General features: G+C 40.9%; 2 protein-coding genes across 2 annotated transcripts in view; both read left to right on the top strand.

Moving 5' to 3' along the window:
- The window catches only part of ttn.2 (titin, tandem duplicate 2), a 217,356-nt gene that overhangs the window by 68,555 nt on the left and 123,615 nt on the right, over positions 1-25,186 (top strand). The window contains exons 68-97 of the mRNA XM_085250572.1: positions 103-393; positions 757-1,044; positions 1,192-1,302; positions 1,392-1,677; positions 1,797-1,980; positions 2,059-2,142; positions 4,935-5,202; positions 5,444-5,704; positions 6,069-6,278; positions 6,392-6,469; positions 6,575-6,601; positions 9,906-9,962; positions 10,133-10,171; positions 11,662-11,736; positions 11,906-11,953; positions 12,119-12,196; positions 12,290-12,361; positions 12,595-12,846; positions 13,003-13,275; positions 13,558-13,683; positions 13,928-14,026; positions 14,371-14,847; positions 15,410-15,487; positions 15,675-16,907; positions 17,158-17,244; positions 18,943-19,014; positions 19,254-19,361; positions 19,445-19,534; positions 19,956-20,000; positions 23,893-23,943. Of these exons, the coding sequence (XP_085106698.1) occupies positions 103-393; positions 757-1,044; positions 1,192-1,302; positions 1,392-1,677; positions 1,797-1,980; positions 2,059-2,142; positions 4,935-5,202; positions 5,444-5,704; positions 6,069-6,278; positions 6,392-6,469; positions 6,575-6,601; positions 9,906-9,962; positions 10,133-10,171; positions 11,662-11,736; positions 11,906-11,953; positions 12,119-12,196; positions 12,290-12,361; positions 12,595-12,846; positions 13,003-13,275; positions 13,558-13,683; positions 13,928-14,026; positions 14,371-14,847; positions 15,410-15,487; positions 15,675-16,907; positions 17,158-17,244; positions 18,943-19,014; positions 19,254-19,361; positions 19,445-19,534; positions 19,956-20,000; positions 23,893-23,943 (5,448 nt within the window). The remainder of the gene's footprint in view (positions 1-102; positions 394-756; positions 1,045-1,191; positions 1,303-1,391; positions 1,678-1,796; positions 1,981-2,058; positions 2,143-4,934; positions 5,203-5,443; positions 5,705-6,068; positions 6,279-6,391; positions 6,470-6,574; positions 6,602-9,905; positions 9,963-10,132; positions 10,172-11,661; positions 11,737-11,905; positions 11,954-12,118; positions 12,197-12,289; positions 12,362-12,594; positions 12,847-13,002; positions 13,276-13,557; positions 13,684-13,927; positions 14,027-14,370; positions 14,848-15,409; positions 15,488-15,674; positions 16,908-17,157; positions 17,245-18,942; positions 19,015-19,253; positions 19,362-19,444; positions 19,535-19,955; positions 20,001-23,892; positions 23,944-25,186) is intronic.
- On the top strand, positions 21,841-23,460 carry LOC146556110 (uncharacterized). Its single transcript, XM_085250573.1, has one exon. The coding sequence runs from the start codon at positions 21,841-21,843 to the stop codon at positions 23,458-23,460; it is 1,620 nt and encodes a 539-aa protein (XP_085106699.1).

Here is a 25,186-nt window from a genome sequence, read left to right as displayed (position 1 = left end):
CGGCTCTCTCTTCTAAAGCATTCACGTCTCTCGAAGGACATTGTTTTGTCTTTGAAAGCTGCTCCCCTTCTCATCATTCTTACTTTCTTGTCTTGATTTCAGAGCGCAAAAATCCTCCAGTGTTCACCAAAAAGCCCTCAGAGCACATCGAGGACATGGAGGGCAAACTGGTGAAGATTGAGGGCCGAGTCTCCGGGTCGCAGCCCATTTCAGTCAGCTGGTTCAAAGATGACATGGAGATACAGAGTTCTGACAAGTATGACATCAGCTTTAAGAGTAATGTGGCAGTGCTGTGCATTAAAAACAGCCAAGTGATTGACAGCGGAAGGTACTCGTGCCAGGCCTCTAATGAAGCTGGGAAAGCCTCCTGTGATGTCACTGTTGGCATCTCAGGTATGTTTGATTTAAAGTCGAAGTATAATTGATGCTCACAGAATGACAGCTAGCAGGAATGATTAAAAAATGACGGAGCTTATTTAGTGGTTTGGTATGTTTATCGAAGTCTCTGGTTTTCTTTATTCCATTGTTATAATCTTTGATGATTTGGACTGTTGGTTAAACATCTTGCTTAAATTGTTAACTAATGAAGGCTTCAAGTCAGACTTTTTCTCCTCATGTATATTTGCTTTTTAACCCTGTTATTCGAATTTACTTTGAAGTCTTTGTTTAAAGGTCTTCAGATGTGTTTATGAATCTGAATCTGAGCACTGACAGCAGTACAGTCAGATAAATCAGACTGGCTTATCTCTCTTTCAGAGGCCAAGAAGCCCCCAGTGTTTGACGTACCTCTCAAACCAGCAACTGTGGATGACGGCGAAAAGCTAATTCTCAGGTGCCATGTCTGTGGATCTTCCCCTCTGAAGATCCAGTGGATGAAGGACAGGAAGGAGTTGACACCATCCAGCAGCACTAGAATCAGCTTTTCTGATGGCACAGCATGTCTGGAGATCAGCACAGTCTCTAAACTCAATGCTGGTGACTACCTCTGCAAGGCTACCAATGAGGCTGGCAGCGAATTCTGCAAAGCCAAAGTCACTGTCAAAGGTAAAAAAAAAAAAAAAAGGTTAAAGCCCCTCAGATCTGTACTCTAAGATTTTATTTATTTGTAATTGTTTTTATTTCTCAAAAGTTGAAAAATTCAGATTTTTGTTGCTTTTGAGAATCTTTCATTTGTAGTTTGTCATCTTGCAGAGAAACCTGGAGCAGCTCTGTCTCCTGCTGAAGCTCCAGCAGCTTCTCCATCCAAAAAACTGGACAATCTGTTCTTCATTGAAGAGCCTAAAACTGCACACGTTACCGAGAGTGAGGGTCTCAACATTTGCACAATGCACAATCCAAATGTGTAAAAACGTAGGCATTTCTGATCTAACTCCTCTACCTGTTGCTCACAGAGGGAACCGCCACCTTCATCGCAAAGGTGGGTGGTGACCCCATTCCCAGTGTGAAGTGGATGAAAGGGAAGTGGAGGCAAGTGACCCATGGTGGCCGGATCTCCATTGAACAGAAGGGCCAAGAGGCCAAACTGGAGATCAAAGAAGTGACGAAATCGGACTCTGGTCAGTACAGGTGTGTCGCCTCCAACAAACATGGCGAGATCGAGTGCAGTACTGACATGCACGTAGAGGAAAAGAAGGACGTAGTGATGCTTGAGGGAGACCTCCGCGCTAAACTGAAGAAGTGAGTTTAGAATCTGACAACACAGAATCATTCAGACTGAAATGTCGTTTAAATGTCGTTCAATTTGTCATTGTCATTTTGTTTATCTTTAAAAATGTATGACATCTCCTTGTTCTCAGAACTCCATCAAAGCAAAAGAGCCCACAGGAGGAAAAAGACATTGACATAGTTGAGCTGTTGAGAAACGTGGACCCGAAAGAGTATGAGAAATACGCCCGGATGTACGGTATCACTGACTACCGAGGTCTACTGCATGCAATTGAGCAGCTCAAAAAAGAGAGAGCTGAAGAAAGTGGAAGACAAGTAAGGGTCTCCACAATCACTTGGTCCGATGATTTTGAATCTGTGGATGTCTAATGCACTTGTTTGTGTTGCTGACAGGAGGTAGACCGTGGAGACAGAGAGTCTGATGAGGACATGGCCAGGCTGGTGGCTGACCTGCAGAAGAGGATGGAACGGACTGAGGTCAGGACATGTGCAAAGTCCGTTTTGAAAACCAAAGCTTTACTGTTAATGCAACTTGAAATTCATCGTTTCATAATGTTTGTAAAGAATTTAGAAATGGATTTCAGAGAGGAAGATGCAGTAAGGTAAATATAACTTTTGTTTGTGCAGGTCATCAGTATAAAAATAAAAATAAAGGAGATTTATTCACCAATAACATCAATTTACAAAATCTTTCTGAAGCTGAATCTTACGGTGGCCCTGAGAGGCCAAACGGACTGAAAGCATCTGCAAAAGCACACACAAAACACAAACAGACAAAAAGACAATAAAGAAAATACAGAAAACAATCAGAAAGAAAACGGAAATGTTTCCGTCAAGTTATTGTGTCCCCTGAAACACTTCTGTTTTCCTTTCTGATTTTGTTTTTGTAGTTTTTGTCATGTTTCTTTCATTCCCGTTGTCTTTTTTCTGTTTCCATTGTGTATTGTGTGCTTTTGCAGCGTTTTCCTATTTGCTGGTGTTTTCTTAAATCCGTTTGCCCTCCTTGGGCCACCGTAATACTCTTAGGCCCACAGTAGAATCCAAAGTTTTACATTTTGTTTTAGTTGAATCACAGTACAATTAATATTTAACTTTATTGAGTAAAGCTTTTACTTGCAACGGTCGGAAAGAGTTGCTTATTTAATCGTGATCGTGAACTGGGTGTCTACAGCTCTCTAAAGTGTTTTCCAGCAGCAATTAGAAATCTCTCACTGATTTCTTTGTTAGTCAGCTAACTTCTTTTTACTCCCCTGAGCCTTTTAGTAGATACACCTATGGTATCGATTTCAAAATCCTACATTGCCTTGTTCTCAAATGATCACATTTACAAGTTTTTCAGAAAACTTGACTTCTGACCTTTGACCTTGAGGTCAAGGTCACTGAGATTTGATAAATGGTCTGTATTTGTATAGCGCTTTACTTGGTCCTAAGTACCCCAAAGCGCTTTACACTATACACAATCATCCACCCATTCACACACTGGTGATGGCAGCTACATGTAGCCACAGCCACCCTGGGGTGCACTGACAGAGGCGAGGCTGCCGGACACTGGCGCCACTGGGCCCTCTGACCACCACCAGTAGGCAACGGGTGAAGTGTCTTGCCCAAGGACACAACGACCGAGACTGTCGGAGCCGGGGCTCGAACCGGCAACCTTCCGATTACAAGACGAACTCCCAACTCTTGAGCCACGAACGCCCCATTTGAACTCATCTGATATTTTTAGCATATTCACCAATTTCAAAGGTGACTTCCATCTCAAGTTATTACAGCCACACAATTTTCAGAAAACCTGACCTCTGACGTTCAGGTCAACCAAGACAGCCCTACAACTTCCAGAGCCTTCAAGAACTCATGGTGAACCTCACACACCCTAGAGCAGAGGTCTCCAACCTTTTTTGCGCCTCGGACCGGTTTATGCCTGACAATATTTTCATGGACCGGCCTTTAAGGTAAATAGAACAAAATAAAACTAGTACCGGTACCGAAAAAGAGAAGATTTATTCATAACACACGTGAAAAGACCCAGGAAAACCGAGTTAACGATAAAAACGATAACAAAATAACGCTGAAAACCGATAAAAACTCTGAAAACCATACATTTCATACCTGAGCCTCAACTCTCGCGGCCCGGTACCAAACGATTCACGGACCGGTACCGGTCCGAGGCCCGGGGGTTGGGGACCGCTGCCCTAGAGGACCTGCCACCAAGGATTTCTAGGAGTAACCAAGTGGTGGAAGGTTTCCACTTTGATGGTCTCAGAATCTCGTCGCTGTACCAGTCCGTTGTGGTAAAGAGAGAGCTAAGCGTAAAAGCAAAACTCTTAATTTACCGGCCAATGTACACCCTTACCCTTACCAACGGTCATGACCTCTGGGTAGTGGCTGAAATCATGGATACAAGCGACGGAAGGAGTTCAGCCATCCGGGTGAAGTGTTCTAGACAAGTCCCACCAGGAAGAAGCCCCGGGACAGACCCAGGACAAGCTAAGGACATTATATATCTTGGCTGGCTAGGGTGAGGGAGGTCTGGGCTTTTCTGCTTAGGCTGAAGCCCCAGCAACCCAGTCCTAGATAAGCGGAAGAAAATCAATGGACTTCCTTCTAGAATTATCACAAGCACAAGATTTTCAGAAAACTTCACCTATGACCTCAGACCTTGAGGTCAAGGTCACTGAGTTTTGAACTCATCAGCGATAGTAGATACACCTGTGGTATTAATTTGTAAATCCTACGCCTTGTTTTGTTCTCAGGTTTTGCATTGACAAACTTGGGTATCCACGTGACACACCCACATGCCCGGCAGGGTGTGCGGGTGGGGCGACAATACCTTATAAGCCTTTTACAGCTGAAGGCTAAAAATCCTCAAAGCATATTTAAAGGATAATTGGCTTTGTTATTAATGATAAGACCAGTGGTTGATGTGCCGTTGATGTGTTTTTGTCAGTCAACAGTTATAGGATGCATTAGCATTTATATCAGTCCAACTTTATTCTGAAATCGTTGCAATGGTCTTTTTTGCTGAATTAACAAAACTAATGTTGGTACAGGGTCAACATTGCAAGTGATCAATTACGTTGTAGCCATAGACCCAGTTTATTTTCTTTGGTCCTTAACATATGTTGTGCACATAAACATTATTAGAAAAAGCTGTTGAGCCATCAGAGAATCTTTCCTTTACTGCAGTGTACACTTAATAGAAATAATCACAAGGATGAAAAACTGTTTGTCTGGCATGTACTTCATAATGCTCTTTGTCATTATTGCAGCCTGTCACTGTGGTGAAGGACATTTCCAATCAATCTGTCTTCATTAATGAAGAAGCAGTGTTCGAGTGTGAGATCAAGATCAACTACCTAGAGATCACGCTGTCCTGGTACAAAGGCACACAGAAACTTGATACTAGCGACAAGTACAATATCACCATCAGCGGCGACCGCCATCTGCTCAGGATCAAGAACTGCCAGTCATCTGACCAGGGCAACTACAGGGTGGTGTGCGGGCCCCACATATCCAGTGCCAAGCTCAGTGTCATGGGTCAGTACTGACAGCTTTACTGCATCTGTTAAAAAGTATCTGTTGTTTGATAAAGGGTAATTAGCATTTCACCTCGGCAGTTGTCTAGTTTAGCTTAGAGGCTTTAGCTTTTAAGTGGTTGTAAATGTTCTGTCTTCTTGGCTGATTGAGAACAAAGCCTCCTTACAGTAAAAACTCGATTATCTTAAATAAACTATTTTCTTTTGACTTCATTTTTGTTTTTATGTGTTTTGTCCTTTAGAGGTGGAGGTTGAGAAACATCTACAGGACACAATGGGTAAGGAAGGCCAGTCATGTACTATGTCTTGTCAGATGTCCATCCCTAATGTAGAGGCTCAGTGGTTTAAAAATGGAAAGCAGTTAGAAATGAAGGACAGGTACACATCTGAGGTGAAACACAAGGTTCAGAAGCTACTGATCAGAGACCTGAAGCCTGAAGACCAAGGAAGATACACCTGCAAGTACCAACAGCTGGAGTCTTCAGCAGACCTCTGGGTGGAAGGTTTGTACCTGGAACCCATCCTGCAAACTTATAGACATGTTTTACGTAGTTCCCAGTTACTAACCTCTTTGACTTCCATTATCAAACTCTTAAAATAATGTTGGCAATTTGAAGATTGCCCTCTTTTTTCCTCTTTGATTTTGTCCTTCTCTTTCGTAACTTTCTTCATGATCGTGTTCCAAAAGCATGCCCCATTGTCCCACTTGTTGTATTTTTACATGCATTTTGATAACTGTCCCATAAACGATGATCATCATTTTTAACCATCTAGATGATATTTTGATGAAAAATGACCATTTAGCTATTGTCATACACTCCCAATTGTGATGCCATTTACCCATTCCCGTCTTTATCTTTTTTTTAGCTGAACAAATTCATTTCACCAAACGCATCCACAACATCGAAGTCAATGAGCGACAGTCAGCCACCTTTGAGTGTGAAGTGTCCTTTGACAATGCCATTGTTTCATGGTACAAAGACACCTGGGAACTGAAAGAGAGCCCTAAGTACAACTTCAGAAGCGAGGGCCGAAGACATTTCATGGTCATTCAAAACGTGACCGTTGAAGACGAAGGTGTGTAGTGTGCCATCAAGCTACAAAGGCTCGTCACAAAGTCCTGTAGATTTTTTTCCTCGTTGTTTGTTGAGACCTGAGTGTAAAAGATCTTCATTACTAATTCCTTATAGGCGTGTACTCAGTAATTGTGAGGTTGGAACCCAGGGGAGAGGCTAAGAGCACAGCTGAGCTTTATTTGTCTGGCAAAGGTACAGTTCAGTCAGGCAACACTTTTTATGCTTCTGCTCACCTTTTATCGAAGTGTTTAACACTCTGTTTATTCTATATTTTCTTTTTCTTTTTTTTTTTTACAGAAATTGAATTAGCAATGGTCCCCATTGGTAGGTATTTTATTTTCAAGACCCTCGATGACTTTAATCATTCAGGAACATCTTTGGAAAACCTCTTTCTGCCCTCTTTATCACAGTCAGATATGGACACAGTCCACCACTCTAGTTCACCACTGCAGGTTTTTACGAATTCAGACACAATCAAAAATGATCTGACTCTTACCAGGTTCTAAAACTAGGCAAATGCAACCTCAGAGGAATAGCATCACATGACATATTACATCATGTAATAATGTATTTAAAAGATTTAAGGCAAAATTTAGGACCAATGTGTGAAAAAATAAGCCCACACTGTGATTCACTAGCGTGTAGAACCACTTTTTTGAACTATTTTCTCACATTGTTCTGGGTGAATCTCCTGTTGCATGACCCAATTTTAGCCAAATGGCTTTACATTTGACAATATCTGTGTGCAATGCCTGTGTTCATTTGAGCCACCATTAATCATGGAGTCTATGTTAAACTCACATGGCTGCCAGGTGCCCAAGTCCTGTTAGCGCCAAACAATGATCACGGCTTCTGATATGATGTGTTTGGCTTTGATTTGGTAGACCGGGTGTGGTTTGACTAGGAGGAAAAGGCTGCCCAATCTAAAGTGGTGTTCTGTTATTGGACTTCTATGATAATCACAGTGTGTCCATAACGAACACATGTTCAAGTATAAGGGTGTTCCTAGGTGGAGGTGACACCAGGACACGCTAGGTTGCAGGTTGGTGATTAATTTCATATCTGTGTCATGAGTTTAGCTGTCAACTGATCACCACCTGGTAGTGAGTTGGATGAGGTGAGAGCAAAGGATGCTGGCCATGCACGCCCAGATATATGGGGAAGGTGCATTGGGAGCATCTAGCCGAAGCCCTGGTCAATTTCCACTTCTGGCATAACTTTGAATACATTCCGAGAGAGACTGAGGGCATTGAGCCATTGGGGCAAGCATAACAGATGGTGGACACTGGAGCTAAAGAGAGCTGTTAGAGGGACTCCTAGTGGACTTGGTTAGCCTGTGGCGTCACAAATACTCCTCATAGAGGAAGCAGAGTCTGGGGATGAGGTGGATGATTTGCAATCACTAGAGGTGAGTTTACTGGGATAAGACAGCTTCTTGTAAGTGGTAAGACCCCCAGGGTGGAGATTTGCCTTGTTCCTTAAGGCTTTGGATGTTGTGGCACTACACTGATTGACACGCTTCTGCAACTTTGCATGGCACTGTGGGGTGATGCCTCTAGATTAGAAGACTAGAGCGATGGTTCCCTGAGCAAGGTTCCTTAAACGGACTCAGGCGCAGACCAGGGATTTCTTTGGCAAGAAAACAGTGCGTTTATTTACAGTGAAGGAAACACCAGGTGAATATATACATACAGAGTGCCAGGGGAAAGGAGTCCGGGGCTCCAGGGTCCACAGGGACACAGAGGATGAGTCAAAAACGCTCCTCTCTCTCTCCAGAAAGTCCAACACCTCTCTTTCGCCGCTCCTCTATCTCACTCGTCCAAAGACAGTCACAAACGGGTTCAGGGATGATGCCGATAGCCCAACGAACCAAGAATAGCAAAGGTCCGCCATCTTAAGTACTGCTTTAATCCACTGGAATCGGCAGCAGGTGTGATGACAAGTGCAGGTGCGTGGGCCCAGGGCGGGAGCCTGCAGTGAGCACCACCCCGGCGGAGGGAAGAGGGAGAGAGAGCAAAACAAAAACAAACATGTCCCCTGACACGGAGTCAGCCGGCGAGACACGGGGACCATGACATAAGGTCTGTATTGTCAGTAATGAGTCAGACCTGTCCCCACTGGCTGTTGGACTCTGTTAGTGGTTTTTCAGTGATTTTGTACATAATGTTTGTGGACAAAATTTGTAGACATAGCTAAGAAGCAAATTTTGACTTCAGTGGCCTCAGGGACTCATCTATGTTTCTCTGCATGATGAGATTCTCTTGGCTTCATCACATGGTCGTTTCCAGCCTGCACTGAGCTGTTTTACAGGAGAGTCTGAAGATGTGGGAATGAGAATTACAACCTACAGGTTTTTCTTATCTGGAAAACTGTGAGTTCCTGTCCCAAGTAGAAAGGGTCTGTCTCAGGGTCGTGTTCCTACAGTAACCGAGAAACGAGTGGCGTGGCAGCAGTTATTAGGAGTCATTACCAATTTCTTGTGGTGAACTGAGAGCTGAAGGTGTTGACTAGTAATTTATGTTACTGCCCTCACCTATTGCAGTTCTGAGTAGTGACTTAAATAACGAATGATGGTAATGAGCTTTCTTCAAAGGGTAGCTCGGCCCTTCTTTAGAGACAGGGTGAGGGACTCAAAAGAGCAGCTCTGCTCAGAGAAGCTGTGGCAACTTCTGCACACAGGAACCAGGCGAGGTGGCTCAGGCATGTGAGTAGGATACCTCCTGCCTGCTATATTAGGTCTCCTGGCCATTTACCACAGGAAGGAGACCTTGGCGGAAGACCAAGGACAAATTGCCTGTCTTTAAGACGCCTCAGTCACCCACCCGAAGAGTTGGAGGTGGTGGCTAAGGAGTCTCTGGGCTTGTCTGGGCATGGATGGATCAGTGGGTGGATGTCATTGCCATTTGTCATTTGTCCTTGAGGGGAATTTGATGTCCACTCATGGGATTTTCCACTTGCTTTCCAATTCCACCTCAATGCGTCAGATTAGCAAACTGCTAACACTTCTGCTTTTACAGTTGTAGACACACTTGTGTCGATCATCATTTAATCTATTGAATGTGAGCAGCAGCAACTTTCTGTTACTTACATGCTTTATTCCTATAAAGGAAGTAGGGGTATTTCATACTGTGTCTGCCTTTTTGCTCAGTGTTTGTTAAATATGTAATGACACAATGTATATTGTTGTTCATCTGAGGTTGTATTTGACCAAATTTAAGACCTTCTAGGACCAGATGCATTTTTCCATTACCTATAACACTATTATCTATGATTTTATAAAAGTGAAACCAATTAGCTTATTTTTGGGAAGCTGTTAAAATGTTGAACTTAAGCTCCAGGCCTAAAGGGCCGGATATGGAGTTACTAGTTTCAAGTTAGGTGGTTAGGTATGGTACCCACTAGCCTGTGTTACTACAGGACTACGCTAGCTGGTTGTACTTAATTGATGTTATGGTTGAAATGTGCCTATCTATACTTTTTATCTTGTAACTGGCAAATGCTACCAAGCAAGAGGATTTTCCAAAATGTCCTACACTTCTACTCACACAGTGGTTTTGTTTTGTTTTTAATAGTTAACCAATAGTTAACCACTTAACCAAAACAGAACTTTTGGTACCATACTCTGTAGATATGCCAGATTCCTCTGTTCAGAGGCCTGAAGTGCCTACGTCAGTTGCAATTCAAGGTAAGGCATCATAAGCAGCTCACTTTGTTCCATTTATTACATCAGGGAATTTACAGAGCAGTTTCTGTTATAGAAATTTCATAGTAGTTTTGTGGCCCACATAGAATTAAGACAATGTTTACCTGAATTTAACAATGAAATGGAATAAAAATGTTTTTTGTCTTTTAAAGAATCTTATGAATTCTATCATTATGAAGAAGAGATTGAAGGTATTTACTATTTGTTTTTATGCTCCTGCGTTTTGTCTTTTTTCCTGTTAATTTGTATCTGTTCTTCTTTCTTTCTTTGTGCCTAATGTTCTGAATGTGTTTTGTTGTCACTTTGTAACTTTAATCCAGTTTTCCATCTTGATGCCACACTCACTAACTTTTACTTATGTTTTGCCATTTAATGGTAAATGGCCTGTATTTATATAGCGCTTTACTAGTCCCTAAGGACCCCAAAGCGCTTTACATATCCAGTCATCCACCCATTCACACACTGGTGATGGCAGCTACATTGTAGCCACAGCCACCCTGGGGCGCACTGACAGAGGCGAGGCTGCCGGACACTGGCGCCACCGGGCCAGTGTCCGGGCCCTCTGACCAACATTTAACATTAAAAGTGTGTGAGTCTGGTTTTAGGGATGAGATTTATTACATAAAATACGTTGTGTTCAGTTCTGTTCCATTAGGTTTAAGCACACTAAAATACATTTTGCACTCTTGCTTTTACACTTTTTGGATTTTGGCTAGGCTTAGTAAGAAAAGTACAATATTAGGTAAGAGTTCTATCTCCACCAGCTGAACAACAACAAGTATATATGGACCCTCTCCACACACACACTTGTATTAGCTTTTTCTATGCCTGTAAATGGTGTTTGGTGTGTAATGGATCACTAAGAATAGAGCTTTTTAAAAAAGTCGTTCCAGTTTGAAGATTTTAAGAAGTTCAACTTCTGTTTTTAAACGAGGACAAATAAAATGTAGATTTTTGTCCTGCATCTCAAAGATGTGCGGCTTTATCTCTTTTTTTCTTTAACATCAGACTGTACAGGTGTTAGGGTATTGATTGGCCCGGGCTTGAGGCCTTTGACTGGCCAGCAGTTTTGTATGATGTGCTCATCATGCTCTTGTCAGCACAATGTCGAGAGCATGCACAGCAATACCTGTGTGCGTTTGAGCCACATTACTCATGTCTATCTTGACATTTGTCTTTTTTTAAATGTATGTTTTTTCTTATCTTATATATTTGTGCTTGCATACGTCTCTCTTTTTTATCCCTCATTTCACTACCAGCCTTTGTGTGCTTGTTTTTTTAATAACCACTTTTGGTTCAGTAACAGCCTAATATCTGATGATCTGGTTTTGCTTACTGTCGAGCTTCTGAATCTTTTAGTTTCTTATCACAAATACATTGTTCTGCATTATCATTCTGGCTCCTATCAGAGTGCTTTGCACAGTTTAGGTTTGCACTGATCTTTTGACCTCTCTTGTCCCGTCTAAAACACACCACACACTAATGACCAAATGTTTTAGATTGTACTGACTTATGTCCAAATGCTTAAAAAGCTTATCTAGAAATTCTGAGCTTAAAAGAAAAAAAAAATAATTAAAAGTGTTGGATTCCATGTTTGACTTATGAAGACTTAAGAATGTTTATGTTTTATGACACTTACCTTCGATCTTGGATGTGTTCCTTTGTGCATGTGTTTTTCCAGCAGTTGTAAGAGTTGCCATTGAGGAGACAATGGAGACCAAACAAGTTCAAATGAGAGAGGAAATCCCAACAAAAGGTACAGCAGAGCTGAGCATATTCTGCTTTCCCTCATCCTACAACTGTGTCTTTTTGTTCTTTTATTACATTATCTACTGTAGTGGCGTTTTCAGTTTTTAAAATGGCGCCGTGTATTCTGCTGCACTTCTCTTCTTCACCTAATTGTGTTTTTTTTTAATTTCCCAAAGTTGAGGAAAGGCCTGAAGAGAAACCAACACCAGCATCACCACAGAGAGGTACTGACAAACTGTTGATGTTGACACGTAAATTTATTAATTACATTTCTAGCTTCTTTTGTTTTTACTGTTATCTCAACTATACTTTGTGTTTGTTTGATCTTTTACTTCCTAAACCTCTTTAATGTTGCTTGACCTTCACTTAATTTAACTGCACATTTGAAGAGCCTGAAGCCAGAAAGCAAGTGGAGGAAAAGATTGCTGTGGTTTCAGTCCCAGAAAAGGATGTTCCTGTTCCCAGAGGTAGGGATTCCTACAAATGTCTTTAGAACATCTTTGCTAAGGGCAATCTGTTGTCTCGTTTGATTATTATATGTTTGAATATTTCCTTAAAAGAAACAGAGGAAGTTAAAAGGCCGACTGCTTCCCCACCTCCACCTACTGAGAAGCCTGGAGTGCCAAAGAAAGGTACTTCATGTTGCTTAATGTTTCTTTGATGTCTTATCAACTGTGTGCCACACTATACAGTTTCCCACCACGCTGAGTCAGTCTGGCTTCATTGAAACCTTTATCTGTTTTATATGTCATGCTGTTTCTATATACGATTCTGGTGATTTTCTCATTCTCTGAAGCACTTCTTGCAAAATTATAGATTCTCCTGCTGCGTAATCCTAACAAAGAATGTTTTTACCCATTTAAAGATGAACCCAAGCCTCAGGTGCCAGCAGACTCCAAAGTAGTGGCCCCTGAAGCTAAGCCTGAAGCTGAGCCCAAGCCCAAACCCAAAGCAGAACCAGAAGCAAAGCCAGTGCCTACACCCAAAGCGGAACCAGAAGCAAAGCCAGTGCCTACACCCAAAGCAGAACCCAAGGTTAAACCTGAACAAATCCCCGAGCAGGAGCCTGAAGCTAAACCAGTACCAGTAAAGAAAATGGTGACGCCACCATCCAAAGGTATTTCCTGTTTTGTTTGGATGTTTGTGTTGAGTTTGTAGTCTACTGTGTATGCTTCTGTCTTTAGTATTAAGATCTTCAAACTGTTCATTTAGCTTCAAGAGTGGAAGCGAAGTCTTTGTCTTTGTTTATCTAAACAAATCTAAATGTTGCTAGTCCCTGAAGAAGCTGCAAAACCAGATCCATCAAAGACCAGGCGCAAGCCAGCTGAAACCAGGCTAGAACCAGACAAACCTAAACCAGAAGCTCATAAACCCGAGCCTTCTCTAACAAAACCAGAACCAAAAGAACCTGCAGTGGTTCCCAAGCCTGAACCTGTGGTGAAAAAATCAGCAGAAATAACAGCACCAAAGCCTGTGGTGCCAAAACCGGAACCCCCAGTGACCAAACCAGAACCAACTCCTGCACCAAAGGAACCTGCAAAAAAAGGTAAATGGCTGTGGAGTTTTTCTTAATGTGGTGTTTTTTCTTTAATCTTCTTAACTCCACTGTCCAACCTTAACTCATCTGAGGTGTCTTCACATTAGTGTTTTTGATGGTAGTGCGAACAAATCTCGTATTAACCTTTGAGTACCACAGATTCTTTTCAGGGATTTATCTGTGAGTACATTTTGATGTTGATATCTGCCGACTGCATATTTACCTAACTATAATAATAATAATTATTATTATTATTATAATAATGATAGTAAACGGAATTTTATTTTGAAGCATCAGAAGAACCAGCAAAGAAGGAGGTTTCAGCTCCAATCCAACCACCCCAACCTTCACTTGCACAACCAGAAAAGTTTGAGACAGAGGAACAAGCACCACAGAAGAAACCTGTGGCAGTTAAAGGTACCTGAAGCTAATTCAGTCATCCGGAAACTTCTAACTAAAACCAAAACTCTCATACTAACCCTAAACTCTTCAGGTTCTGTGGCATATTATTTTATAATGGCTAACCTCTCTCATTTTGTTGCTGCATGTTGTGATTGTTCTTGTCTTGCACTCGATAGAGTGTTTCATTGTTCTCTAATGAAACTCTTCAACTTGAATTTGCTAAAAGACTTTTAATATATGCCAATAATACTCTTTAAAGTTCCTGTGGAGGAAAAAATAACTGAGCTTCCAAAAGCAGCCAAGAAAGCAGAGCCTGCTGTCGTTCCACCAAAGGAAGAACCAACAAGGAAAGAGAAAGGTACATTTCTATTTCACATATGAAGTTTCTTTAATACAGGGGCAGACTTCATTCACTGTCTTTTGAGTCTCTTTAAGTAAAGAAATGCTATGATGATATATACTCATACCCAGCTCAAATTATTCATTTTATATCCAAAATGTACATTTAGAGGTGCCTTTCAATGTCTTTACTCTATGAGATTTCCTTTTTAACACATAGTCATATATTATTCTCCACAGGGTGACCCTTTTGTGTCTAAATGACTTCATGAACTTATAAAGGATTTGTTTCTTGTGTGAAAGCACATTTGTGTTCTTTATTGTCATGTCTTTTGCATGTTCTTGTGTCACACCCTCTTAAAGCTTTGAAGCTCGAACCTAAACCTGTACCTGAAAAAAGCTATCAGAAGGTGTTTGATGAGGTTGCTGTGTTGGAGCCTGAACCTGTGAAGCTTCCTGAGAAAATATCTGAATCAGTACCCGAGAGACGCTTGGAGAAAGTGCTGAAACCCGAGAAAGCCATGAAGGAAATTCCAAAGCTGGAGCCAGAAAAATTACCTGAGAAAGTACCAGAAAAACCACGTGAGGAAAAAGTCCCAGAGGAGGCTCTTCCTAAGAGGAAGCCTGTAAAGGTTCCTCAGAAGGTGGTTGAAGAAGCTTTGATTACTGAGAAGCAGACATCTGTAAGCACTGAGGAAATCAAAGTTGAGCTCATTTCAAAGAAGCAAACAGAGAAGATCTCTGTAGAGAAAACAGTTCACGTAAAGGCCCCTGATGCAATACCTGATATTGTATCTAAGGCCAAGCCTAAACAAGAGGTAGAAGAAATTCTTCCTAAAGGTACAGCAGACTTCAGCTGTTTTTGTCTTTCTTTGTATCTTCATCATGCATGTTTGAGCATGAGGACTGCCAAGATTTGAACTGAAGCCAGAATCTCAACAATCACTTAAATGTTATCAAATGATGCTCTTTTATTTGAGTGTTTAATATTCAAAAACTTTTGATCACGTAAAAAGAAATCTCTTTATTGTTCTTAATTATCACTTAAAGTTTTCAGTGCAAAGAAATTATTTTTTCTTTGTTACATTTCCGTCTTTAATGCAACAAGATAACAAAATGCTATCAGAGCTGAATTCATTTGGCCTCAGTGGTGAGGAGAATCAGTAAATGTGACATCTATCGATGTGTCATCAAATATTGGTGGTAAGAAATTCCAGCTGACTAAATGTGTGCATTGAGTTCAGACTGAACTGCTGCCACAAGGTTTTGTCAACATCTTCCATCTCTTGGCTTGTTTGTGTTATTTGACATGTGTTTGTTGACTGTCTACATTTTTCTCTTTCCAAATTGTTTTCTTCACCACACACCATCTTGGAATCAATTTTGATTCATTGCTTAAAAGAAACCGAAGCTAAGAAGATTGAGAGGATTCTGCACACAGAGATTGAAGAGGATATAAAAATTTATGCTACTAAAAAAGGTACTACATGGATCTTAAACACATCTTATTCTTTAATGCTTGAAACAAGTGGATTGTCACCTAAAGCATGTGGTTCTTCATTTCTGTGTTGTCTCCTAACACTGATGATTGTCTTTGTGTTTTGCTGTCAAATCTTGGCGCCGCCACATGACGCCTCTTCTTCTACACCTCTTAAATCATCTCACAGCTGCAAGTTTTGAGAAGACTGAAGAAGAACAATGGGAAAGGAAAGGAGCTCAGGAGATACAGGAAATGTATTATGTGACAGAACAAGTACCTTTTACAGAAGCTGTCTGGGAGTGTGAACAAGTAGTAGAAGAACATGCTGAAGTCTGGTATGAAGATGTGGCTCCACTGGACAGGGCAGTGGTGGTATTGGTAGAAACAGATGTCTTAAGTACAACAGAAACACAGAGCCAACAAGATAACAGGTCTGAAGTGAGAGGTGAGCTATCTGCTACTGATACTTCAAAGAGGAAGGAAAGCAGCGTGGCTAAACAAAGAATCAGCCCGAAAAAACCCCAAGCTGTAGTTTTAGCCCAGGACTCTGAATCGAAGCTCACAATACTACAAGATAAACCTTCAAAAGAAAAAACAGAGTATTTTGTCAAGGCAGTTGAGTCACCAAGCAAAGAAATTACAGATGAAAGGAAAGACAGTGCATCAGTTAGCCACCAACAAGACAAAAAAGCTATCGCCATACACGAAGCCAGCTTTGAACCTAAAAAGAGAGCGAAGAGCACTGAAACAGAAAGCAAAGAGAGACGCGCGAAAGAAAAATCCGAGGAGCCTACTTCATTCAAAGAGAAGGAAACACTGAAAGATGTCACGGTGGTGACAAAGGCAGATGAAACCAAACCTTCCTCGGTTGTGATCACCACAGAAGCAAGAAAACTGACTGAAAACCTGGAAGCTGAAACAAAGGCTTTAGCTGAAGTCACCTTTAAGGAAGCAGTTGATCGTGACGTATCAGTGACTCCACATGAAAAACACAGCAATGAAGTTTCAGAGATGACAAGAGCGCTGAGGGAAGACACAGTTAAAGGTAAAGAAGCAACAATCGTTCCCACTGCAGTGAAAATGGAAGAAAAGAGAAAACAGGAAGCACTTGTCACCCCTGAACGTGAGCAAAGTGCACACAAAGTGTTTGAAAAGAAAACGGAGAAAAAGATGAAATCTGAGGAAATGTTTTATGCAGAAACAGAGATTGTTGCAGTAAAACCCTCAGTAACAGATACTGACGTGACAAAAATGATCAAACAGGGGTTGGAATTTGAATCTGTTTCTGCAAAAACTGAACTCAAATACAAGACGACAAAGGAAACAAAAGAATCTTTATCCGAGGATCCTCTTCAGACAGTTCCTTCGGTGCCATTAAAGCCAGACGAGAAAAGGATTCCTTCAAAAAAGTCTTCCAGAGGTACCAAACGTACCGTTCTTATTGCATTGTTAATCTGTACCTGTGTCATTCGACTCCATGTTTGCAGTCTTTGTTCTGGTGTGTGTTCAGACTGAGTCCATCATCAACCTCAGTTTGTAAACCTCTCTTCATGTCACATGTTCATAGTTGGTCTTTTTCATTCCTCTTAAAATCTTTTTTCCTGCCCTCTGTTATTCTACTAAAATCTACTCGTGCCTTCCTTTGAATAAGAACTGATTCTTTTTTAAAGAAACAGAAGACACGATTCTCACTGCTGCTCCTGATGCTTTGTCGCCTGAAACACAAGTTGCAGCTAAAACAGAAAGAATAGAGAGAGGTAAAGTCGCAGCACATTTCACATCTTTTTTCAGCTCCTGATATTCCTTTTTACAGCAGCGTCTGTCTTACTTAACTAAAAATGTTTGTGTCTGTATTTTTTACTGTGATCTCTTTGCACCACTACACTTCACGCCATTTAAATTTCTCAATGTCAATGCGAGAAAACATCTTCTACAAAGAAGAGAAGAGGAAGCAACAAACCACAAAGATAATGACGACACTGTAGGCAAGGATATTGTTTCTGTACGGCAAGAGGAGATTTTAAGAACTATACAAGAACCCAACAAAGTGTCAGGGTAATAAAATAAATGTCATGGTAACATTTCTGTCACTAATGGTTTGAAGACAAATTAAGTTATTCTTAAAACTAAGGAAAAGGTGAAAAATACAAGAAAATTGTCAGTTAATAAAAAGTCCATCTCCAGAAAAGATCACATGACCAAGGAGAGAAAACGTTACAGGCTGGAATTAGTGAAACATCTGCAAAATCTCAATAAACTTTTTCTATGTTTTCAATGAAAAACAGGACAGAATTAGAGGAATTAAACTTGAAGAAGACCAGTTCAACAAAGAAACACACTGAGAGAAACCTCATGTTTAGGCCTTTAATGGAAGACGAAGTCTAAGAATGAAGTTCAATACATCTTCAAAGAAACCAGATTCTTTGAAAGACCGAGGACAGCAAAGACATCCAGTCTAAACTGAATGTGAAAAGACAATTTTATCACCATTAATACAAAGCAGCAACAAACGGAAAGAAAGGGTTCAATGATCCCTGCAATGGATCTGCAAAACAATTAACTGCAGAGGAGCACGAGTTTTTATTAGAGCCTCTAGTAAAATATATTTTCCCAGATGATACTGTAAAAGTGAGTTTTATATGAAAGGCAAATCTACAGAAGATGAACAGCAGAAATCTGGTGAAAATGATAAATCAAAGGTAATAATAGGAGAAATTCAGTCAAAGTGAAGAAGACACTGAAAGCAAAGCCAAAGTTACGCCGGTGTTGTCTTAGCAATCACATGTAGCAGATGACAGGCCTGAAAAATATGTGAAAATGGAATCACTCAAAGAAAAAGTCATTGCAAACAAGTATGTCAGCTAAAAAAGACGTGAAGAAGATGTAAGCAGAATGTAAGCAGGAAGTCCCGCTTGCTAGACGCATGTCTCCTCATGAACTTCAAGCCATCACCAGAAAGAAGGGAGAAGCTCGAATGATTCACTCCATTACAGACAAATGGATTTGACACTGGAAATAGAAGAGAGAAAAGAAACTCTTCCTTCAGGAAATTTCCAGAGGTATCGAGGCAAAAAGAAACACTCTTGATATGAGAGCCAGTCATTGTTTTGATTCTTAAAAGACTTTGAACTCATAACTCCTCGTCTTCATCATATTAGCCATTTCATCTGGGCACAAACTGCTCGTCATGCTGTTTGCTTTCTTATCACTACAGTTAAATCACAAAAGGTTTCTACTGAATGCTGTTTCAGTTACTTCTAGTTCTGTATTTGAAGTGAATATTTCTTTATCAATAGTTTTGGACGGTGAGGTCAAATGTCCAGCTGTCATATGGAGTTGAAACTCAGTCATCCAGCTTTCTATGCAGTGTCACGTGGTTTTAGTCTTTAAATGGTCTCATGCTTCCCACATCTGTCTTTGTGAGGCGCTAATTGTCTTGTGATTTCATTTTCAAGTACTTGTAAAGGAGAAGGAGTTGGTGCCAGAAATCAAAGAATCACTGGTAAAGCCAGCTGCTCCACAAAAAGGTACCCAGCCACTTCTTTAAAGCTCTTTCTGTGTTTCTGTGGAGGGTTTATTAAGGCATTCAGAAAAGAATGCCACTCTTATGCAGATATAAATCTTTGACTGTGTCTTGAAACAAAATAGACAAAAACAAGGTGTTTATAGAAAAAATGCAACATGAACTTCTGGTTCTCTTTGTGTAGGATGATGTAGATTAGATAGAGCACTGTTGCTGAAATTCCTGTATACTTTTTACTTTAAGTGAGCAAACCACAAGCTGCTGTTAAAGATCAAGAAGCTGCCAAAAAGCCTGAAGTCACTGATAATGCCAAGTTGAAAAAGACAATTACTCCACCAGAAGAAAAGCCAGGTATTCAGACAGTGATTCCAGCTTTGAGAAATATTACGTGCTTTGGTGATTATACATCAATTCTTTCTTTTTTATACTTAAAGTGACAAAGCCCGTTATGGCGGCTGAAGAACCAACTAAGATGATTGCAGAGGAGGAAAAACCACTAACAAAAAAGATATCACCTGGAACAGGTAGAGGACTGAGATGGAAATGTTCTCTTTGTTTAAGGTCTTTAGTCTGTTCCAGTTTCTTTTTTTAAACTTCTTGTTTGATAACAGCAATTTTATTTATACTCCACTGTGTATGTGTACTGGTGTTGCTATGAGTCTTTCTTATGTTGGAGGATAGGACCCTTAGCCAAAGTAAAGCCTCTCTGTCTGTTGTTGCAGTGTTTGTGTCTGTTGGTGATTGAATTCAACATAAGCTACTGTGTCCTTGTACTCAGCCTAACTTCATTTCATTCTTTGTGTTTATTTACGGTGTTATTTCTTTTCTGTTGCTCTTCATCTAAATGATAGCACAGTGAATTCTTTGCTCTGCACGTGAGTCACATCTGTGTTTGTGTCTCCTCCACATTAAGTTACAACTTTTTGAACTATGTTTTTATATTAGATGAATCCAAGGGGCCAGTCCAAGCACCAGGAGGAGTCAAGAAAGGTAGGAGTACACTCAGTATAGAGCTACTAGCATGTATGGAGTAAACATGTCTCAAAAGGGTTACAAATGGTGTGATCCACAAGCTTACACTTAAATGTATAAATGTGTACAATTATTTGTGTGTAACTCTTTAGGACTCACAAGCGTGTGCTTCAGTCCACACACGTACAAAACAATTTGAACACACATCAAAAACACAAATTCAAATACACAAGCCTGGATAAATGTAATGATCTGCATGCAGTTTATTAAGTTCAGCTTCATAAATTGGATACGTTTGTCTTTCATAAAGCTCCCACTCGTACAAAACCTTAAGTAGGAGTGCACGAATCACCTGATATGCACAGATCACGCCGCATGCCTATGTGGGCTGCCAGCTTCACATGGATCCACAAACACAAGCGCTGTCAACGTGCTGGTGTAAAACAGGGACATCCTCTATAGTCCTTTTTGTTCTTTTTTTCAAATGGAGTGGTCATTGTTCTTCTAAATAAACAGAACAACTTGTCACCCCTCTGCTAGCAAACATAGATTACAGATAACACAGCGTAGCCTGTAAATATTAATAGTTTAAATAAGCTGCTGCTACATGCTGGACAATCTGCTGGGAAGACTCATTCAGTGCTCAGCTGCAGATGGGGGAACATCATGGTTGTACATCACTGTGGATCATTCTCTGGAGTGAGTATGTGCTAAATAATCTCTGTATATTTTAAATAATCATATAATCCAGGTAATGTGGAATAACACGTTCATGTTAATCCTACCATTCTCTAATAACAGTAGGTTAACATTAATGTTAGCTTAATGACTAATTCTTAACTTTTCAGGATGTAGCAGCAGCTTATTTAAGTGATTACCTTTTATAGGTTACTGCGTTGTGTCTGTAATTAGTGATGAGTTGTTCTGTTTATTTAGAAAAGAAACACCCACTTCAAGTAATACAGAGGAAACCCAGACGTCCCAGTTTTGCACTGGGACGTCTGAACGATCTGTGAGAAGCTGGCAGCCTGAAATTTATCTCAAAACCTCACGTGGGCATGCAACATGATCTTTGCGTATCAGGCGATTCATGCACTCAAATTTAAGGTTTGGTAAGTGCGCAAGTGAGAGGATATGTCTAGTTTTAGATGTTTGTGTGCACAGAGAGCTTTTGAAAGAGAAAATGATCCAATTTGTGAAGCAAAACGTAATCACAACGTAAATGATCAGTATTTATTCAGGTTTGGGTGCAGGCATTTGTAAAATAGTTGGAGGTGTGGTCAAATTGCTTTGTATTTGTGGATTGAAGCATGCTCGCATGAGGTCTCAAAAGTTAGCATTTGTAGCCTTTTTTGAAACCTGTCTCCAAATGCACGTATATAACCATGCATGTATACCTCCTATATCTGTAACTTTTCAGTCATCAGTCCAACACTGTTTTTTTTAATTAAGCTGATCACTAATTTGCAAATTTCCTATTAGCTCTACTAAATGCAACATTAAACTTTCTGTCTTTTGTTGGAGAAACTGGAAATGTCCCTGTCATCTTTTGTTTGTTGTTCTTAAATCATTCAAAGTTATCTTCCTAAAATCCCTGATTACATTTTTATCCCTTGTATATTAATATTTATTTATTTATACTCTTTTTCACGAGTTGCTATTTTCTTTGTTTGTACAAATTGTGATGTGAGTTTAGTTTACTGACACTAAACTGTATTATACATACAGCCGATGTTTAACCAAGTAATATGAAACGTTTGATGCCTCAGAAACAGTTCTACACAAAAAAGGTCAAAAGGTCAAATTGGAAGAGGATGTGACGTTTGAGATCCCCACGTTGAGAAAGACAACCAGGGTCATGAGAGAGGTGGAAGAAGAACAAGAGATTATCATATTGAAGAAGATCCCATCAGTTCCACAAAAAGAGCCTGAACAAGAGGAATTACCTCTGGTCACCAAGACCACAGTTGTTAATGTTGAGGAGATGGTACATAAAGAAGAAGCTGCTGAGATTATGTTTGTCACCACGAGATATGAGGAGGAGAAGAAGCTAAAAGAGAAAGCAGATGTGGTGAAAAAGCCAAAAGTTATTCAACCTAAAGAAGCAAAGGAACAAAAAGAGACTCCTAAAGATGCGTGGACCCGGCAGAAGCCTGGCCCAAAAGATGAGAAACCCAAAGATACCATTTCTCTGAAGAAAACTCCCAAGACACCTAAGGAGGAGGAAAGTGCCCCACCCAGTACAGCCCTAAAGAAAGTTAAAAAATTGCCTTTGGATGAAGTGGAACCAGAAGTAGTCAAACTGAAACCCTTCGAGAAGCCTCTTAAACCAGCAGAGGATCCAGAGAAAGACAAGAAGGAGAGGCCAGAGAAGGACACGTCACCTTTTCAGAAGGGGGAAAGGCTTCCCAGACAGGTGGAAACCACAGAACCTCCAAAGCAATCTGAGAAAGAACCTGTTGAAGTAAAAGAGCCACCAGCCAAGGTGCCAAAACCAGGAGACCAAAAGAAATCTCCAGAGAAGGAGCCTGAAGAGGACAAAAGGCCAAAAAAGGTGAAGAAGATTCCAACAGTGGAACCAGAGATAGAAACAGTCAAGTTGAAGCCCTTTGACAGGCTGGCCAAACAGGCTACAGAGCCTGAGAAGAAACCCGCAGAGGAGAAAGAAAGGAGGCCAACTGATGATCTGCCAAAACGTCACACAAGTCCAGCTGAGACCCCTGAAGAACGGAAACAACAGGCTAAACCAAAGAAACCTGAGATCCCAGAAGCTCCAGAGAAGAAGCCGGTGAAACCGGAGAAGGTAGATGTAGCTCCGTTGGAAAAGACCATACTTCCTGTTCCAGCCCCCGCTGAGAAACCTGAAAAGGTTCTCGAGGAGAAAAAACCTCTGCAAGTGAAGAAAAAAGTGTTATCAAAGGAAAAAGAGGAAGTATCTCTAAAACCTGTAGAGCAGCTCAAGAAGGTAGAGCTCAAAAAGACTCCCTCCCCGAAAGTTGAGAAACTTAAAGAAGCAGAGACAGTTGCAGCTGAGAGAAGGCCAAGTCTTGACAAACTCAAAAAGCTTCCTAAAACTGTTTCACCCAAAGAATCTATTGAGGATGTGATTCTAAAAAAAGTCCCAAAGAAGCCTTTGCAAGAGGAAGCCAAGGTTAAGGAACCGGCAAAGCCTGATGAAGGAAAGCTTCCCTTGGTAAAGGAAGTCTCTCCTGGAGCCGTGGAGATGAAGAAGGTTGCCACTCAGGCAGAGGAGGAAGTATTTGAAGAGGAGTTTGAAGCTGAGAATGAGGCTGTGCCAGAGGGAGAGGAGGCATGGGGCTGGGAGCTGGTTCCAGAGGAGAGTTACGAGCTAGAGGACTGGGAAGGTGAAGCAGAGGAAGGTGCTGTGAAGGTTCCAGGGGTGGCCAGGAGAGGTGAGATGGTGGCATCTTCGGTGACAACCAAAAAAGAAAAAACCCTGCCTCCCTGCCATCAATAATATCCACTCATCTTCGCTTCCATAACCTCATTTTCCCTCCATCGTATTTTAAGTGTGATGCGATTTCTTCATCTTTTCCTTAGACTTGTGTAATCATTCCGTGTCCGACTGCCGGTCACGTTTACCGCTTTGTTTCATTTTTGTTATGTCGTTTATGTTTCTGCTATTTGACCATTCTCCATTATGTATTGTCCCCACTCATTGCATTCGTCTTTGTTCTTCCATTTATTTTAATTTTAATGTATCGTCTTCCTCATCGTGTTTTTGTCGACCCCCATGTGAGTGTCAATACTTCATAAACTTACCATCAGAACCATTTCATAATCCCCAGTCCATTCACTACACTGGATTTCCTTACCCTGGCATGTTTAGCATGATAAGTATGTATGATTAGCCTGTGAGCATAAAATAATTTATATTCTTCCTGAACAGAGGGACAACCAACAGAGGAAGCAGGAAGAGGTAGAGGTAGAGGGCTGAAACGTAAGTTTTACCTTGATAAAACAATGGTGTTCCAGCAAAACCAATGTTACCGTTTATCCAGAAAGGATTCACAGCGCTTCATTTGTTCACAATTTGTCACATGACAGCATTATTCAAAAATGGATTAAATTCATTGTTCACTTAAAAATCTGAACCCAGTACACTTTAATGACAAAGCCCAGATGTCCCAGCTTTACACTGGGACATTGAAACACTGCTGGCAGCCTGCAATTTGTCTCAAAACCTCACGTGGACATGCAACGTAATCTGTGTGCATCAGGCTATTCATGCACTCAAAGTTAAGGTTTGGTAAGTGAGCACGTGAGACGTTATGTGTCGTTTTAGACATCTGTATGCACAGCAAACTTTTTGAAAGAGAAATTGATTCAATTCGTGAAGCTAAACTTAATGAGTTGTGCATAAATAATCGGTATTTAGCCCTGCTAAATGCACTGTTACATTTTCAGTGTTTTCTTTGAGAAGAATGTCTTTGTGCTCTTGTTTTGCCTTTGTCAAAATAAATTAAATTAATTTGTTACCTTAAAATTTGACACATAGTACCCAATAGTGACAAAGTAAAAAAGGTTGCTTTGAATTATTCCCATTTGATTCAGATTGAAAAACAAAAACATGTACATAAGTATTCAGAGCCTTTGCCATGGCACTCAGACTTGAGCTTAGGTGCATCCTGACCACCTCCCAGATGTTTCTTACCACTTCCAGAAGAACAACTGGGCCTGCATGGTAGATGGTAGCACATGACAGCCCACCTGGAGTTTGCTAAAAGCCACCTGAAGTGCTGTCAGACCACGAGAAACAAAATTCTCTGGTCTGGTGAACCAGACTTTAAACTATTTGGCCTGAATGCCAAGTGTCATGTCTAGAGGAAGCTAGGTATCCCTCATCACCTGGCCAATGCCATCACTACAGTAAAGCATGGTGGTGGTAGCATCATGCTGGGGGATGTTTTTCAGCAGCAGGAGCCTAGTCAGGAAAGACAGTACAGAGACATCCTTGATGACAGTTTGCTGCAGAGCGCTCCAGACCTCTGCAGCAAAGGTTCATGTTCCAACAGGACAACACACCTGGAGAGATCTGAAAATGGCTGTGAACCACCCAAGTAACCTGAAGAATGGGAGAAACTGCCCAAAAATCGGTGTACCAAGCTTGTAGCATCATACTCAAAAAACCTTGAGCCTGTATTTGCTGTTAAAGGTGCTTCAACAAAGTATTGAGCATAAAT

The sequence above is a fragment of the Mchenga conophoros genome, linkage group LG16 (assembly GCF_057382185.1).
Source record: "Mchenga conophoros isolate Kocher_MC1m ecotype Shallow Benthic linkage group LG16, M_conophoros_male_GT1.1, whole genome shotgun sequence".
NCBI classification, from domain to species: domain Eukaryota; kingdom Metazoa; phylum Chordata; class Actinopteri; order Cichliformes; family Cichlidae; genus Mchenga; species Mchenga conophoros.
The sequence above is the reverse complement of the archived record's forward strand: the minus strand, read 5'-3'. Positions and strand labels throughout refer to the sequence as shown.